General features: G+C 38.5%; 1 protein-coding gene across 6 annotated transcripts in view; it reads right to left on the bottom strand.

The window, feature by feature from the left end:
- The window catches only part of LOC140742044 (sodium/potassium/calcium exchanger 2-like), a 252,401-nt gene that overhangs the window by 63,972 nt on the left and 171,954 nt on the right, over nucleotides 1–16,475 (bottom strand). For 4 of the 6 annotated variants that reach the window (XM_073072769.1, XM_073072805.1, XM_073072785.1 and 1 more), the window contains 2 exons: nucleotides 16,214–16,322; nucleotides 280–330 (listed from right to left, as the gene is read on the bottom strand). In XM_073072769.1, the coding sequence (XP_072928870.1) occupies nucleotides 280–330; nucleotides 16,214–16,322 (160 nt within the window). The remainder of the gene's footprint in view (nucleotides 1–279; nucleotides 331–16,213; nucleotides 16,323–16,475) is intronic. The other 2 variants (XM_073072795.1, XM_073072815.1) reach the window with 1 other exon arrangement.

Below are 16,475 nucleotides of genomic sequence, written 5' to 3'. Positions count from 1 at the left end.
AGGCACACAAAGAGATTGTAACACTTTTGAAACAAGAATAACAGTTCAATTCTGCACTAAAATATCTTTCAGCACCATCACATTTACATTTTCTTTATCAATACAACGTTCAACAGCACAAAACAAACAAAACAACATATACGTAAAGATGTAGTGAAGACCAGGAAAAATGTTAGATGAAATAATGAGACAAAACATTGTTAAAATGATTTTTATTGTAATAAATGTATATGTTTATGACCATACAGTTAATGTAACAGAGAAAGATGAAGTTCTTACCTTCTTCAGTCATTGAGTCATAATATTTAAGTTTTCCATATGCTCCAAGTTCTACAACATCACAGTAAAAAAAAGACAAATGAGCAAAAAGCCAAAAAAAAAAGAGATTAAAAAATCAGGAAGCAGCAGAATGCAATTTAAGGTGGCAGACACATACGTGCTTTAAATATCAGGCTGCCAGGGACTGAAGTTCAGCGGTGAATGCTAAAATATGAAATTTGGAATATTGCTGTAGCAGATTCATCAATATTCAAAATAGGAAAACAGATGATTACCTTAAACAAAAGCAATTTTATATTGTTGAAAGGGCACAGTTTTACAGTCATGCATAATTCTCTGTGTACAGAAAATAATATCTGACGATTTCCTACAATATACTGATTTGAGTTTTCTGAATGGTGATTCGCTAAGTCCTACCTTCCAAAAGATCAAATTACTTTGCTTTGTTCATTACCATGAATGACTTATTGTACTTGATTTTAGGAGGCTTTATTGTCCTGCTTTATAAGATTTTGTAGACGTTGAAACAAATTAGTTAGAGAGAAGTAAAATGAAACACTTCCCAAGTCAAAGACCTATGTAATAAAGAAACAGATTACACTTATCACATTAGGTTCGTTGAGCAGACTGTGAGCAAGCGCTAATGAAAACAATTTTGGGAGCCCTGTTGTTCGTGTACAGTGCAAGAATACTCCATTTCCTTTTCTTTTAAAACATCTTATCCTGGAAAACAGCCCTCACAATCCTCAGTTGCTTTCTCACATCAATAGCTTGGAATGTCATGTCTTATCAGTAAAAAGAAGGATGGCACTATTTTACACAAGATAGTATGAAGTTGTTGGACATATTTAAAAATTGCATAAAAACGTAATTGAATAATTGGCTGTATTTTTGGTTAAACTATTGTTCATAAGTGAAGTTAGTATTTTTCTTTGCTTACAGTTAGATCCATTATCTTGTAAAAAATACATCTAGAACATAATAACCTATGAGTTTACACACACAAATTTCCAGAGGAACTCAGCAGGTCAGGCAGCATCTATGGAAAAAGTATAGACGTCATTTCAGGCTAAAATTTTGTACTTTTTTTCCATGGATGCTGCCTGGCCTGCTGAGTTCCTTCAGCATTTTGTGTGTGTTGCTCGGATTTCCAGCATCTGCAGATTTTCTCTTGTTTGTGGTTTGAACCTATGAGTTTAACTTGGTTAAGTTGGGTGAATGTTTCACTCTATGTAGAACTATTCTATGTTTTAAAATCATTCCAGGTTTAAGCACAAACTACTTCAAGTTTGAAAAAATTATACAACTAGACCATAAACTAGCAAAAGAAACTTATAAATATTTTGTATGCATTGGCATTTTTGTTGTAATGTTTTATTTTACCAAAGACATTGTTTAATAGCAACATATGATCTTTAAGTAGTTCCACTCATGAATTTAGCATCTTTGCAGTTGTTTCTTCCATGCTTATATGGAAAAAGAGACTGTTGAAGCAAATTAGATCTTGTTATGTACAATATAACATGTACCCAGAAACTATACTTTACTTTTAAGTTGTGCAGGACAAGAAAGAAAAATGGAAGAACTTCTTTCAAGAATCACTTTCTTCAGCACTTTGAGAAAGTTTCATTGGTCATTAGTCAAACAAATGGCATTTAATAAGAACCAAGTAAGACTCCAACATGACTGGTGAATTTTACAAGTGCAATAAAATGCTAAGAAGTTTAGCGCTACATTCTGTGATATATATCCAGTGCTTAGAAACTGATCAACTCTATGGGGGATAGTATATGCAAGACCAGCAAAGTTAAGTTCTGCCTTGGGCCTCTAGAGCCAATATAATCAAGGACCCCTTCCCACCCCAGTCACTCTCTCTTTAACCCTCTCGCTTTAGGTAGAAGTTACGAAAGCACATATCACCAAACTCAAGGACCAGTTGATTCCGCTATCATCAGACTCCTAAATGGGCCTCTCATACACTAAACAGGAATTCTTGATATCTCACTCTACCTTGTTGTGGCCTTTGCAGTTCATTTGTTTTATTGCACTGCGCTTCTCTGTAGCTGAAGCATTATATTCCGCATTGTTTTTTTATTTCTATGTATGCCATGATCTGCCAGGATGGCATGCAAACAAAAGTTTTTCATTGAACACATCACAATGATAAAGCCAATATCAATACCAATAATGCATTATGATGGATATTTACTTAAGCTTAAATAGATTGATTGGAGAGAAGGGCTGCTATTGACTAAAACTTTCGAAGTGAAGGGTGTATCGATTGTTGAATTAATACATACATCCTTGCTAATCTAATTCCTAATTAATCCTCCAATGATAACTGTTGCCAGGACTTGTGCAGTTGTCCCTTTTTAATACCATTTACTAGTTTCCCAGTTATCCTGGTACCCAACAGTGATACTTGAAAATTTGTTCACACTCTTGAGTAGCTTTCTCTCTGAGTTTAGTACATTTTGGTGTGAGCTACATGTGTTAATGCCCTTGAAAACTTTTCACTTGAAATAAATTAAATCAAAAGCTATTTGAAAATGTAAATAGGTTAGTTTAACAAAATAATTAAAACATTTATTTGTCTGAATTGATGCAAGAGGAGTGGAAAATAAATTATAAACTGTTTGTTAAAGTGACCAAAACAATTTAATGCCTTCTCTTGGCGTTTACATTTTTGCTTGTTTGTAGCAAAAATTTGTTCAAGTTACTCATTATAATATAAATGATTAGGCATTCTTTAGATACTCTAATATTAATCAGTATATTAGTGCAAGCTAACAAAAACAGCTTCCTATAACTCTTTGTGTACATAATCTATGTGAGGTTATTCTCCTAACTGCCAACATAATTGAGTGCAAAGTAGTGCTTGCTATCTAATCCTCAGAAAGCTTTACATGTGTTTTATTAAATTTAATGCCTGGAACAGAATTTTCATAAAAACTTCAGCAAGTGGGAATGCAACAGTTGCCCTTTATTTTCTCTCATTGTTTTTCTGAAAATATTTTTTTTTCACATGGCATATTCGGAATGTGCCAGCTGATTTTGGTGTCAATTCTCCCTGGACAATAGTTACAGTCTAAATACATAGTTAAGGGGAAAATGTGAGGGAGGGGTTGGACAATTTTCAAAGGGTAAAATTCTAAGTATTTATTTCCTGAAGCAATGGCCAAATTTAACAGTAGACATCTCTTAAACTTTTCAACAGACTTCCTTTTGGGTAGCCAGCCAATCTGCTCTCCCCAAAATGGCTCTTACTAAGTTATTAAGTGAATTAAGATGCAAGGTCAGAATAGATGTGTGGGTGTTTGGGGGGGGGGGGGGGGGGTGGGAGAGTGGAGAGTAGGAAGGATGCTAAATGGAGCAAGAATATACATTAGGCATGATCATTGTGAAAACCAAAATGCAGTCAAATGGCTGAATGACTAATCTTACTACCTGTTTTAAGATCAGATAATTCTAGATAAACAAGAAATAGCAGCTGAAAATGGTCCTCTTCACATTCTAAAATACTGAATTCATCATCAGGCATTCTGCTTCAATCAAATGTGCATCAATTAATATTTCATGTTATGACATTGTTAGCACTTAAGACTAATGTAAATGCTAAATGAATTTTCAGTGCACACATGTAAAATATGTCACAAGTTGCTCAGAGATGCAGTTTAGTAGTTTACAATGATTTGACATCAGATGTGGAATTCCCTCTTGGGAATTGGTTAAAAGAATCTGAGCTTGTTTTTTCTTAAGTTGCTTCTTTTAAATCCACAGTACCTACAGTGTGAGGGAAAAAAACAAAAACACATCCACTAATACAGTCAGCTTTTAGAGTGGGCTACTCGATATGGTTTACAGTGTCTACACTTCAGAATACTCCAAAAATTTATCACATATTGTGGCATGATGAACTGTGTACAACACAGACGTTCATTAAATAATCATAGAATTTCTTGTGGTGTTGTTAATTACTTTCAGGAAGTTGACTTGGAAGCAGATGGAACCAAAGCATTTGAGAGCCAGATAACTCAGGGCTAAGTTAATTCAACAGCCCTAACTGTATGCACTTAATAATTATTCTGGAGTAATTAATTTCTCGCACAATATGAGTCTCATTCAAAATTTTGGCTCACTGTTACAATTAAATCACTGTTTGCAATAGCTTACGAAATAGTATCTTCTTTCAAAGTTCATTTTTGTCCCAGGAAAAGGCCTGCACATAGAGTGAAAGTAACTTAAATTTCTTTTGGTATGGTGGTGTTGCTAATGTTGCAGATTTAACCTATTTAGGCCATTAAGACATAAGCATATGAGCACAATTAGACGACTTGGCCCATCAGGTCTGCTCCATCATTCCATCATGCCTGATTTATTACTCCTCTCAACTCTATTTTCATGCCTTCTCCCCATAACCTTTGATGCCCTGATTAATCAGGAATCTATCAACCTCTGCCTTAAATATACCCAATGCCTAGGTCTCAACAGCTGTCTGTGACAATGAATTCCAAGATTCACCACCATATGGCTAAAGAAATTTTTCCTCATCTCTGCTCTAAATGGACGTCCCTCAGTTCTGAGACTGTGCCCTATGGTCCTAGACTTCCTCACTATAGGAAACAACGTCTCCATATCCACTCTATCTAGGCCTTTCAATATTCCATAGATCCCCTCCCCTCATTCCTCTAAACTCCAATGAGCCATCAAACACTCCTTATACATTAACCCTTTCATTCTTAAAATCATTCTTCTGAACCTCCTCTGAACTCTCTCCAATGCCAGCACATCTTTTCTTAGATAAGTGGCCCAAAATTGCCCTCAATACTCAAGTGCAGTCTGACCAATGCCTTATAAATCCTCAGCATTACATGCTTGCTTTTGTATTCTAGTCCTCTCGAAATGAATGTTAACATGCATTTGCCTTGCTTACCACTGATTCAACCTGCAAGTTAATGTTTAGGGAATCATGCATGAGAATTCCCAAGTCCCTTTACACCACTGATTTGTGAATTTTCTGCCTATTTAGAAAATAGTTCATACAATTATTTCTTCAGCCAAAGTGAAAGACCATGCATTTCCCTACACTGTATTCCATCTGCCACTGCTTTGCCCATTCCTCCAATTTGTCAGTCCTTCTGCAGACACCCTGCTTCCTCAACACTACCTGCCCCTCCACCTACCATTATATCGTTCGCAAACTTGGCCACAAACCCATCAATTCCTTTATCTAAACCATTGACATATAACATGGAAGGAAGTGTTCCCAGATCCGAACCCTGCAGAACACTACTGCAGGCAGCCAACCATAAAGGACCCCCTTTATTCCCACTCTTTGCCTCTGGCCAGTCAGCCAAGCTACCATCCATGCTAGTACCTTTCCTGTAATACTATGGGCTCTTACCTTGTTAAGCAGCCTCACATGCTGCAGCTTGTCAAAGGCCTTCTGTAACACCAAATAAACAACATCCACTGAATCTCCATTGTCTATGCTGCCTGTTAGTTCCTTGATGAATTCCAAAAGATTTGTCAGGTAAAATTTCCCCTTTAGAAGATCATGCAAAAATCTTGGTCTATTTTATCATGTGCCTCTAAATATCCCAAAACCATATCATTAATAATAGACCCCATCATCTTTCCCAGACTAACTGGCCTATAATTTCCTTTCTTCTGCCTCCCTTCCTTTTTAAAGAGTGGAGTGATATTTGTAATTTTCCAGTCTTCTGGAACTATTCCAGAATCCAGTGATTCTTGAAAGATCATTACTAATGCCTCTACAAAAAAAATGCCATTTTCAGAACCCTGGGGTGTAGTCCATCTGGTTCAAAAAACTTATCTACCTTCAAACTTTTCAGCTTTCCATGAAGCTTCTCCGTAGTAACAGCAATGACACTCACTTCTGCCTCCTGATATTCTCCCATATCAGGCAGTCTGCTGGTGTCTTTCCACAGAAAAAACTCATGCAAACTACTTATTAAATTCATCTGCCATTTGTTTGTCTCCCATTACTACCTCTCCAGCATCGTTTCTCAGTGGTCTGATATCTACTCTCTTCTTTCTTTTACTCTTTATATATCTGAAACAACTTTTGGTATCCTCTGATATTTTGGCTAGCATACCTTCATATTTCATCTTTTCTTTCTTCAAGGCTTTTTTAGTTCCTTTCTGATGGTTTTTAAAAGCTTCCCAATCCTCTACCTTCCCACTAATTTTTGCAATATTATATACAGTACCCTCTCTTTTGCTTTACTGCTGCTTTTGACTTCCCTTGTCAGCTACGGTTGCCTCATCTTCTCTTTAGAATACTTTATCTTTGGGATGTATCTTTCCTGCGCCTTCCAAATTTTCCTCTGAAATACCAGCCATTGCTCTTCTGCTGTCATCCTGCTAGTAACTATCCTCTTCCAATCAATTTTGGCCAGCTCCTCTCTCATGCCTCTGTATATCCTTTGACTCTACTGTAACACATACAAATCTTCTAAATATACCCCCTTTCAATTACTGTCATTGCAAACTGCAGCATGTAATTTCCCTTCAAGCAACGTACTTTTAAATTGACTTAATGAACTGCAGATTTCATGATCTTCTTAAGGACTCGGTGGACTTTACCATCAAGCAAGCAGGTGCGGCACCTCTAAGTGGACGAAGGTTCACCAACACAGCCGGAAGCAAGGCAGAGGTGGGACTCCAAGCCAGGCTGAAATACAGAGGAAAGAGGCCTCCTCTACTCAGCATCTTGTTAGAAAATGTGCAGCCGCTGGAGAACAAAATTGAGGACCTGAAGGCAAGATTACTGTATCAGAGGGAAATGAGAGATTCTTGTGTCCTATGCTTAACTGAGACATGGCTTACTCCCAGCATGCCAGTATGGCGATCAGATCCAAAGGCTTCTTGATTCTCAGGATGGACCACACTGCTGATTCAGAAAAGGTAAAAGGTAACCAGGCTTGATTAAAGAAATACCTGCCCAGTTGCTATCAGCATATAACCTGTAGCACCAGAGGCACCAACACACTACATCACTGTAACACTAAGACAAGGAATGCCTACTGTTCCATGTCCAGACTGCACTTCGGTAAATCAGATCACTTAGCTGTTCTTCTTCTACCTGCATACAGGCAGAGGCTAAAGAGCAAACCTCCAGAGTTTAAGACAACAAAGAAGGAATTAGAGAAGGGGCTAGAGGATTGCTTTGAGTTAATTGCTTGAACTCAGTGTGTTCAAGGGCTCATCTGTGGATCTGAATGAATACACCATGATTGTCACGGACTTCATAAAAACAGTTGTAGATAAGTGTGTCCCCACAAAATCATTCAGAGCCTTCCCCAAACGGAAGCCCTGGATGGAGGATGAAATCTGGAACCTGCTGAGGGCCTGGTCAGAGGCATTCAAGTCTGATGACCAAGAAAGTTACAAGATGTCCAAGTACATTCTCAGGAAAGCCATCTCATAGGTGAAGTGGCAATTCTGGACTAAATTTGAATCAAGGAGGAATGCTCAACAGTTGCAGCAAGGCTTGAAACCTATCACTTCTTTTTAAGTAAAATCGAGCGACCCCGGCGACAATAGGGCTTCGCTTCCTGATGAGCCAAATGCCTCCTATGCTTGCACTGACTGTCAAAACATGGAGGAACCATTACAAGCTACCACAGCTCCCAAGGATCCTGCGATTTCAGTCTCTGAGGCTGCCGTGTGCATAGCCTTTAGGAGGGTGAACCAATGAAAAGCTTCCGGCCCAGCATTAAAGACCCATCACAAACAAGAGAAGGGTCCTGTCGAATGGTTTCGGCCTGAAACCTCAACTGTACTTTCTCCCCATAGATGCTGCAAGGCCTACTGAGATCCTCCAGCATTTTGTATGTATATTAAAGACCTGTGCTGATCAACTGGCTGGAATGTTCATTGAAATCTATAACCTCTCGCTTTGCTATCTGATGTACCCACCTGCTTCAAGAAGGCTTCAAGTAGATTGCCTAAGAAGAACATGGTAGCCTGCCTCAATGATTAACGTCCAGTAGCACTTACATCCACAGTGATGAAGTGTTTTGAGAGGCTGGTGATGAAACATATCCACACATCACCAGGATGCTCTTTATTGACTACAGTCAAAACCCTCAAAACTAATCAATAAGCTTCAAAACCTTGGTATCAATACCTTTTTGCGCAACTGCATCCTCGGTTTCCACACTTTCTGACCCCAGTAGGTTTGGATGGCAACAACATCTTCACAATCACCATCAGCACAGGTGCACTACAAGGCTCTGCTTGCTTTACACTTATGACCGTGTGCCTAAACACAGCTCCAATGCCATAGTTAAGTTTGGTGATGACATCACTGTCCTTGGACAAATCAATGGAGATGAATCAGCATATAGGAGGGAAATAGAAAATCTGACAGAGTGGTGCCACAACAACAACCTGTTACTCAATGTCAGCAAGACCAAGGAGCTGATTATCAACTTCAGCTAGAGGAAACCAGAGGTCCATGAGTTAATCCTCATTAGAGGATCAGAGGTGGAGAGGGTCAGCAACTTTAAATTCGTTGGTGTCATCATTTCAGAGGATCTGTCCTGGGCCCAGGACATGAGTGTAATTACCAGAAAAGCACAGCAGCGCCTCTACTTAAGAGTTTGTGAAAATTCAACATGGAATCTAAAACTTTGATGAACTTCTACAGATGTGTGGTTAAGAGTATATTGACTGGCTGCATCACAGCCTGGTATAGAAGCACCAATGAATGCCCTTGAATGGAAAATCCCACAAAAAGTAGTGATTACTGCCCAGTGGATCATGGGTAAATCCCTCCCCACTATTGAGCATATCTACACAGAGTGATGTTGCAGGAGAGCAGCATCCATCATTAGGGACCCCCCACCACTCAGATCATACTTTTTTACTCAATGCTGCCATCAGGAAGATACTGGAACGTCAGGACTCATAGGAACAGTTATTAACCCTCAACCTGCAAGCTCTTGAACCAAGGGGGATAACTACACTCAACTTCATTGATCCCATCATTGAAATGTTCCCACACCCAAGGAGTCAGTTTCAAGGACTCTTCATCTCATGTTCTCAACATTTGTTGCTTATTTATTTATTATTATTCTTTCTTGTTGTAGTTGCATCATCTGTTGTCTTTTGCTCACCGGTTGTCCGCCAAAGTTGGTGCGGTCTTTCATTGATTCTTTTATGGCAAATATTCTATTATGGATTTATTGAGTTTGTCTGCAAGAAAATTAATCTCAGGGTTATATATGGTGACATATATGTACTTTGATAATAAATTTACTTTAAACTTTGAAACATCTTCTCAAACTGCAGGGTAAATTCTATCATAGTATGATCCATGATGGCCTATAGAACTGCTTCTTTCATTTCTTTTACATCTTCTTTTTCTTTCAAATGTGGTTCTGGTTGATTTGGAGCCCGTAATGTTGATGTTGTGTTTCTGGGTCAATTGACTGATCAGGTGTCTTGCTGTTTTCAAGAGTTCCAGGAGGCGAGGGGCCTCTCTGAGGCCAAGAAGCTTAGAGCAGGGCGCAAGCCCATGTTTGACTCTAGTTCTTGCCAATTTCGACAATTAAAGCCTCGAGGAAGATTGAAAACATTGAGGCGGTTGCGGAGAGCGAGCGAGTGCTTAGTGCCATCTATCAGCCTCTCACTCGCTGCTGCTGGAGACGTTGTCTGCATGTGATTGTCTCTCTCCCTCCCCTCTTGTTCACTGCTCCTGAAGGAAGGTTAAATCAACATGATTTGTTGATTGCACTGTAGTTCACATTATGATGTGTTTCTGGCTCCTTTTTCTGTTACTACTTTTTGGTTGACTTTGAATCAGGGCAGTCTGCAGATAATGAACACTGAGCTGAAATGAATATGAATTAATTTTTGTGTTTTATATGTTGTGTTTTCGTTCATTCCTTTTTGCGTGATTTGATTTTTTGTGCGTGGGGGGGGGTTTGATGTTTTCTTTGAACAGGTTCCATGGCTTTCTTTGCTTTGTTGCTGTTGTGGGGAAGATGAATTTCAGGGTTGTATACTGCATACATACTTTAATAATAAATATACTTTGAATCCTTTGAACCACTACCTCCTTTCTTTACCTTGATCTCCCTAATCAAATATGCATCATTACATAACACCCAATCCAGAATTGCTGTTCCCCTTGTAGGCTCAACTAAAAGCTGCTCTAAAAAGCCATCTCATAGGCATTCTGCAAGTTTCCTCTCTTGGGACTCAGGGCCAAGCTGATTTTCCCAATCTATCTACATATTGAAATCCCCCATGATTATTGTCATATTACCATTTTGCCATGTCTTTTCTATCTCCCATTGTAATTTGAATCCCACATCTTGGTTACTGTTTAGAGGCCTGTATATAACTCCCATCAGGGTCTTTTTACCCTTGCAGTTTCTTAACTCTACCCACAAGGATTCTACATCTTCTGATCCAATGCCACCCCACCCCCTCTGCCTATCTGCCTGTCCTTTCGCTACAAGATGTATCCTTGGATGTTAAGCTCCTGACTATAATCTTCTTTCAGCCACAACTCAGAGATGCCTAGAACATCATACCTACCAATCTCTAACTGTGCTACCTTATTCCGTACACTGCATGCATTCAAATATAACACCTTTATTCCTATATTTGTCATTCTTTTTGATTTTGTTCTCATGTCACACTTCAACTCATCCTACTGACTGCAATTTTGCCCTATCATCTGCTTGTCCTTCATCCCAGTCTCACTACACACTGCATCTGTTTGTATACCAACTGCCCCATCCTCAGCCCTTTCACGATGGTTCCCATCCCTCTGCCAAATTAGTTTAAACCCTCCCTCACAGATCTAGCAAACCTGCCCACATGGACATTGGTCCTCCTCAGGTTCAGGTATAACCTGTCCCTATTGTACAGGTCATACCTTCCCCAGAAGAGATCCCAATGATCCAGAAATCAGAAATCCTGTCCCCAGCACCAGTTCCTCAGCCATGCATTCACCCGCCAAACCATGCTGTTTTTATCCTCACTGGCGCACGTGGCACAGACAACCCAAATATTACTACCCTGGAGGTCCTGCTTTTTAGCTTTCTGCCTAACTCCCTACATTCTCTCTTCAGGATGTCCTGCCTTTTCCTACCTATATTGTTGGTACTGACGTGTACCAAGATTTCTGGCTGCTCACCCTCCCCCTTTAGAATACCATGGACCCAATCCAAAACAACCCTGAAGTGGGCATCTGGAAGCCAAAATACCATCCAGGTGTCTCCTTCTGTTTCAGGATTTTGCTTTCTGTTCCTCTAATTATGGAAGCCCTATCATTGCTACACTCACCTTCTCCTGCTTTCTCTTCTCAGATACAGACCTAGAAACCTGGTTGCTGTGGCTTCCCCTCGTACGACGTCCCCTCCCAACAGTATCCAAAATGGTATACTTACTATTGAGGGGAACAGCCACAGGGGTACTCTGCACTGACTGCCTATTCCCTTTCCCTCTCCTGACATTCACTCAGGTACCTGCCTCCTGCAACCTAGGGGTGACTACCTCCCTGTAGCTCCTATCTATCACCTCTTCACTTTATCATATGAGCTGCCTGATGATACTGATGACGTTAATCTTTTCTTACCATTACACTGCACTGGACAGTAAAGGCCCATGTTCACATCTATCCACACTTACATGGCATCTTTTGCATTTCTCTTATAACTTTCTGGAGTCTCTTGCAGCTGATGAAGCACTCCTGGAAAGGCAGAACCATCTTGACCCAGTTGCAATACCCACAAACAATGCGTCACAGTAGTGTAGCAGTTAGCGTAACTCTACTGCAGCACTACTGTCTGTAAGGAGATTCTATGTTCTCCCCTGGGTGCTCCAGTTTCCCCTCCATATTCCAAAGATGTTCAGGTTTGTAAATTAATTGGTCACATGGGTGCAAGAGGGTGATGTGGGCCCCTGGGCCCAGAAGGGCCTGTTACCATGCTGTATCCTTATAACATGTTAATGGCATGACGATCTGCACAATGATTAAGTACCAGCTGGAACAATGAGGATCCAGATCTACCCAAACATCTCTGAGAGAGCAAACAGTGTCAGAGTTTCTCACACTTTTACCTTTCGATTAAATACTGAGGGTATTTCTTGGGCTATTTGAAGTCACGTACATTCCTTTGTACCGTTAAGCATTCATCTGATTGTCATCAATATCATGTGATGCTCAAGATGAATCATTTGTCTCGAGCCCACAAACATTTACAAAAAGGGGCACAATAATATCCAATCTGACACTCCTTTAATTCTTCCTCTCGCAATGGGCAAACACTTTCTACTGTAAGTTTGGCAACATTTTCTGCCACTGTTTTAAGGAGAAGAATATTTTAATGAAGGTCCTGGACTTTGCTACTAGATAAAAAAGACATGCTGCTTCTTCATACTCACTGGCTCAGTATTTTCTTGGAGCTACAAACATTGCAGATGCAACTTGCTCAAAAAGCATCAAAATTCAAAAGGAGCTTTTGACCCAGTTTGGATAAAGCACGAGGATGCATCAAGGACTTTTCTGGCTGTGTCCTTCGGTGCGATTGTGATTGTCCAGATGCAGAACTGACTTGATTCTTATGAGTCCTGGAAGGCCATCAGGTGAGCAAGATCAGAAATACTTGCTGTTAGAAACTAGAATCTTCCATACACTTTATCTGGGCGATGAAATTAATGGTGCTGCAAGTGGTGACTAGAATGCTCAACCTGGATAATTTCAGTTGTTGGTCACCTTTAAGGATTACAAATACATTCAAAAGGTTCCAGGTCACTTATATCAATAAATGACTTTGGAAAGTTGGATCTCCTGTAAAAGATATTTTGAATTTAATTTCCACCCCACCCCCCCTCCCCATTTCACATTGTTCTAATTTAGGAATTCTATCATTTTTGGAAGGCAGTCAAGCTTTGTGGGTCAATCAAATGCAAGTGTTTTAAAATGACAGAGTAAATGGTAAGGTGAATGATTGGCTTGCCATGACAATTTATATTCCCACTCTGTGCAGTAAAATTTGCTACCAAGTATCAGGATTTCGCAAGAAAAGCCTCAGAAGCAATGAAGGTGCCCATCTTCTGATGTTGACAACTCACTAAAACTCATCACCAATGACCCTAGACATCCTCATGAGGCTGAAACTCTTCTTCGTAATGGTAATTCTGGCTTTCTGGTGAAAAGTACATATTCCATGTCTTCTGGACAGCTCAACCTGCATGAGAAGGATTTAATGACGTCAAAAATTTCATCTCACTTATCGATTCAGAACAACAAAGTAACAAACCAGTGTACTATTTTTATAATTTTTTGTTATTAAAATTATATTGATTAGCTATGGTGCACTTTCAGTAAAGTAAGTGTAGTTAATTGTTAAAATACACTTAACTAGCATTGAGCTACACATGCCTAGTAATTAATGTTTTTTAAAAACTGTTAAATGTCAAATAGAGGGAGTATGATAATTTAGATCAATGTCTGATAATGTGTACTTACCAACTTCCAATCTGTATGCTTCCATTTCAGTTGTACCACTGATATATTCAGGAGAAACTATCTCAAGTGAGGTTTAAGCAGGTACATGGGTCTTCTTTTAGATTGATTCTCCTTCTGTAGTAAACTTGGATATCTTGATTGTAATCAATATTTCTTTGCAATTTTTAAAATAGCATTAAATTGATTCTGAGAATTCTTTGCATGTCCTTCACTTAGTAGATTGCAGCTCTGCAGATGATGAGCTGAAGAATCAATTGTCTGAAGAATCAATCCTGTAATTCATTGCTCTATCTGTATATCCATTCTCAGAAGTTTGGAAATGTTAGATAAACTGCATCTTTAGCACATGGTTTACAAGATTTGCTGTCTTTTCATTTGATCTGAATAGCTTTGTTGTTTTTTTTTAAAGCAGGAAGTGGGAACAACATATTTTAATTCAGTGTTTCAAGGAACATTTTATTGATGGAAATACTGGGATATTTTGGTGTACACATTTCCCAAGAGTTTGATAAATATAGTTCTCCATAAACACCATCTTGTATTTTATTTATTTGTCTATGTTTCTTAACAATGCATGTTGGAGACATTAAAAATTAACTGTCCCCAAGACTCTTTAAATGCAAAATGTATAGACTGCAGACCTTGAAGGAATGAAAACGTTAGATTTATATGATTGATTGTTTCATTGGAGTTTTTATTCCAGCTAGGTTTGAGGCCATTTGGGTTGGCCACCTAGGCTGCACCCATAGAGTTTTATAATGTATTAAAGTCAGAGAAGACCAAAATTAAGTTGGATGAAAATATGAAATCAGCTAAAAACTGCCATGGTCTCAGCAGGTTATATTAAAAATTACCCCTTTATTTTAACCCTTTAAAGAAACATTTCCAACTTTATCAGGTACTTAATCATCCCTCCAGCAACTGGCTATCACCAAAGACAGAAACTTGTAACCAATTTTGATTTTCTTTCAAAACAAAGAGTTATAACCTACATTTTTAAAGATTTGAATGAACAGGGAAACTAATTCTTGACTTCTTTCCTCCTTTACAGTCCTTAATGAATTGAGTCCAGTAGGGTTCTTTGTGAACTGATTCAAGCCACCTTGTGCAATTGTGCAACCTGAATCTTTGCCAACCTCTATTAGAAAGTTAGGTTAGCATGATTACCATAACATGCAACTGTTTAAAAAACAAAGATGAGTGATCATTCGGCTTTGTATAGTGAATGAGATTTCTTGTTCTTTCGTGCCAACTAAACTTTTAATCTGAATGAATTGATCAGCTGGTGACACGTTTTACCTCAAAATTTTCTTCTAATTGAGCAGTGTAACCCATTTTGTAAGAAACATAAATACTACAAAGGTGTAATACACATGCTTTCCCAATACTGGGATTAATGCCATTTTTGGATTTATACAGTACATATTGACCATGATATGTCTCAAAAACAATTCTAGCCAAGAATTACTCAGTTCTGAGAAGAAATAAAGTAAAAATATCATATATGTCCAGCAAAATAAAATACACAATAACTACCTGAAAAGCTTGTCCAATTAAAATAACGGTTTTGAAAGCACTCTCTCACACATTGCTTTTATCAAATCATAACTGAAGAAATCTCAACAAGACATTGGAATAGACCCAACATTGCATTAATTCCAAGATCTGGCCCATCAAATTTGAAGACTTTTCTCATTTCTATATGATATACACCATTACAAAGAAAATCCAAGATAACTGGTTATCATAAAAATCCAAGCTTAGGAAGAAAAAACAATTTTGAACCTTAAAAAAAAATCAGATCCTACAACTGAAATAAAGAAACATGACCCTGCAAGTACAAGCTTGCTGTTCAAAGCAATGAAGCAGCTCCAATTAAATGTGCTGCATGGAAGAATTTAACTAAATTCTTGGGGAATTTTTGCTGGTTAGGTTATTATTGGAATAAGGATAATATTAACCACCCAAAGAGGCCAGTCATTGTACAGGATAAATTCAATATATAAATATATTTATATATCTCCTTATAGTACTTTCTAGATGAAAATTTATGCCATATAAAAAATTATTTCTAATGCAAAAGGTAATTGGAGTTGAGTTGGAGAGATTTGCAAAATGTGTTGCAAATCACTATCATTCATTATGCAGTGCTGCCCAGGGTGCACTGTAATCCTAGTAGGCTTTGAGACATCATTGCAATAATTGCTTGTTAAACATCATTTTAGGTAGAGGAATGCTTAGCAGCGTCTACTCCATAATCGGTGCTTGTTAATGTTTTGGTAGCATTTCACACTATGAAAGAAAAGACTAAAGAGTGAGTGCATACTAGCAAAACTGTTGAAAACAATTTATAAAATTGAAAGCTGGCACAGAGGTGATGCTTTATGTACAGTTTCACATCCTGGTGTAGCAGATTACCTTCAGCCAGTGGATCCAGGGTGTTGATCATTAGCTGAAAGATACTGTTCCTCATGAGTGTGTTGTGCAGTGAAGCTGAGCTCCCACCCCGCTGCAGACGTGGCTTGGGCTGCAGAATAACAAAAGATTAATAAGCATTGCATCCATTTTGTTATTTGTTACGATGGAAGTTAACAGTACCTGTAAAGTGATAAATATATAGAAATATAAACAGTGAATATTCTGGTTAGCTGTCAGAATACTTTAGAGTCATGAACTGATT

Source organism: Hemitrygon akajei, chromosome 2, assembly GCF_048418815.1.
Source record: "Hemitrygon akajei chromosome 2, sHemAka1.3, whole genome shotgun sequence".
Classification (NCBI taxonomy): domain Eukaryota; kingdom Metazoa; phylum Chordata; class Chondrichthyes; order Myliobatiformes; family Dasyatidae; genus Hemitrygon; species Hemitrygon akajei.
This window is presented reverse-complemented; position numbering and strand designations above follow the sequence as displayed.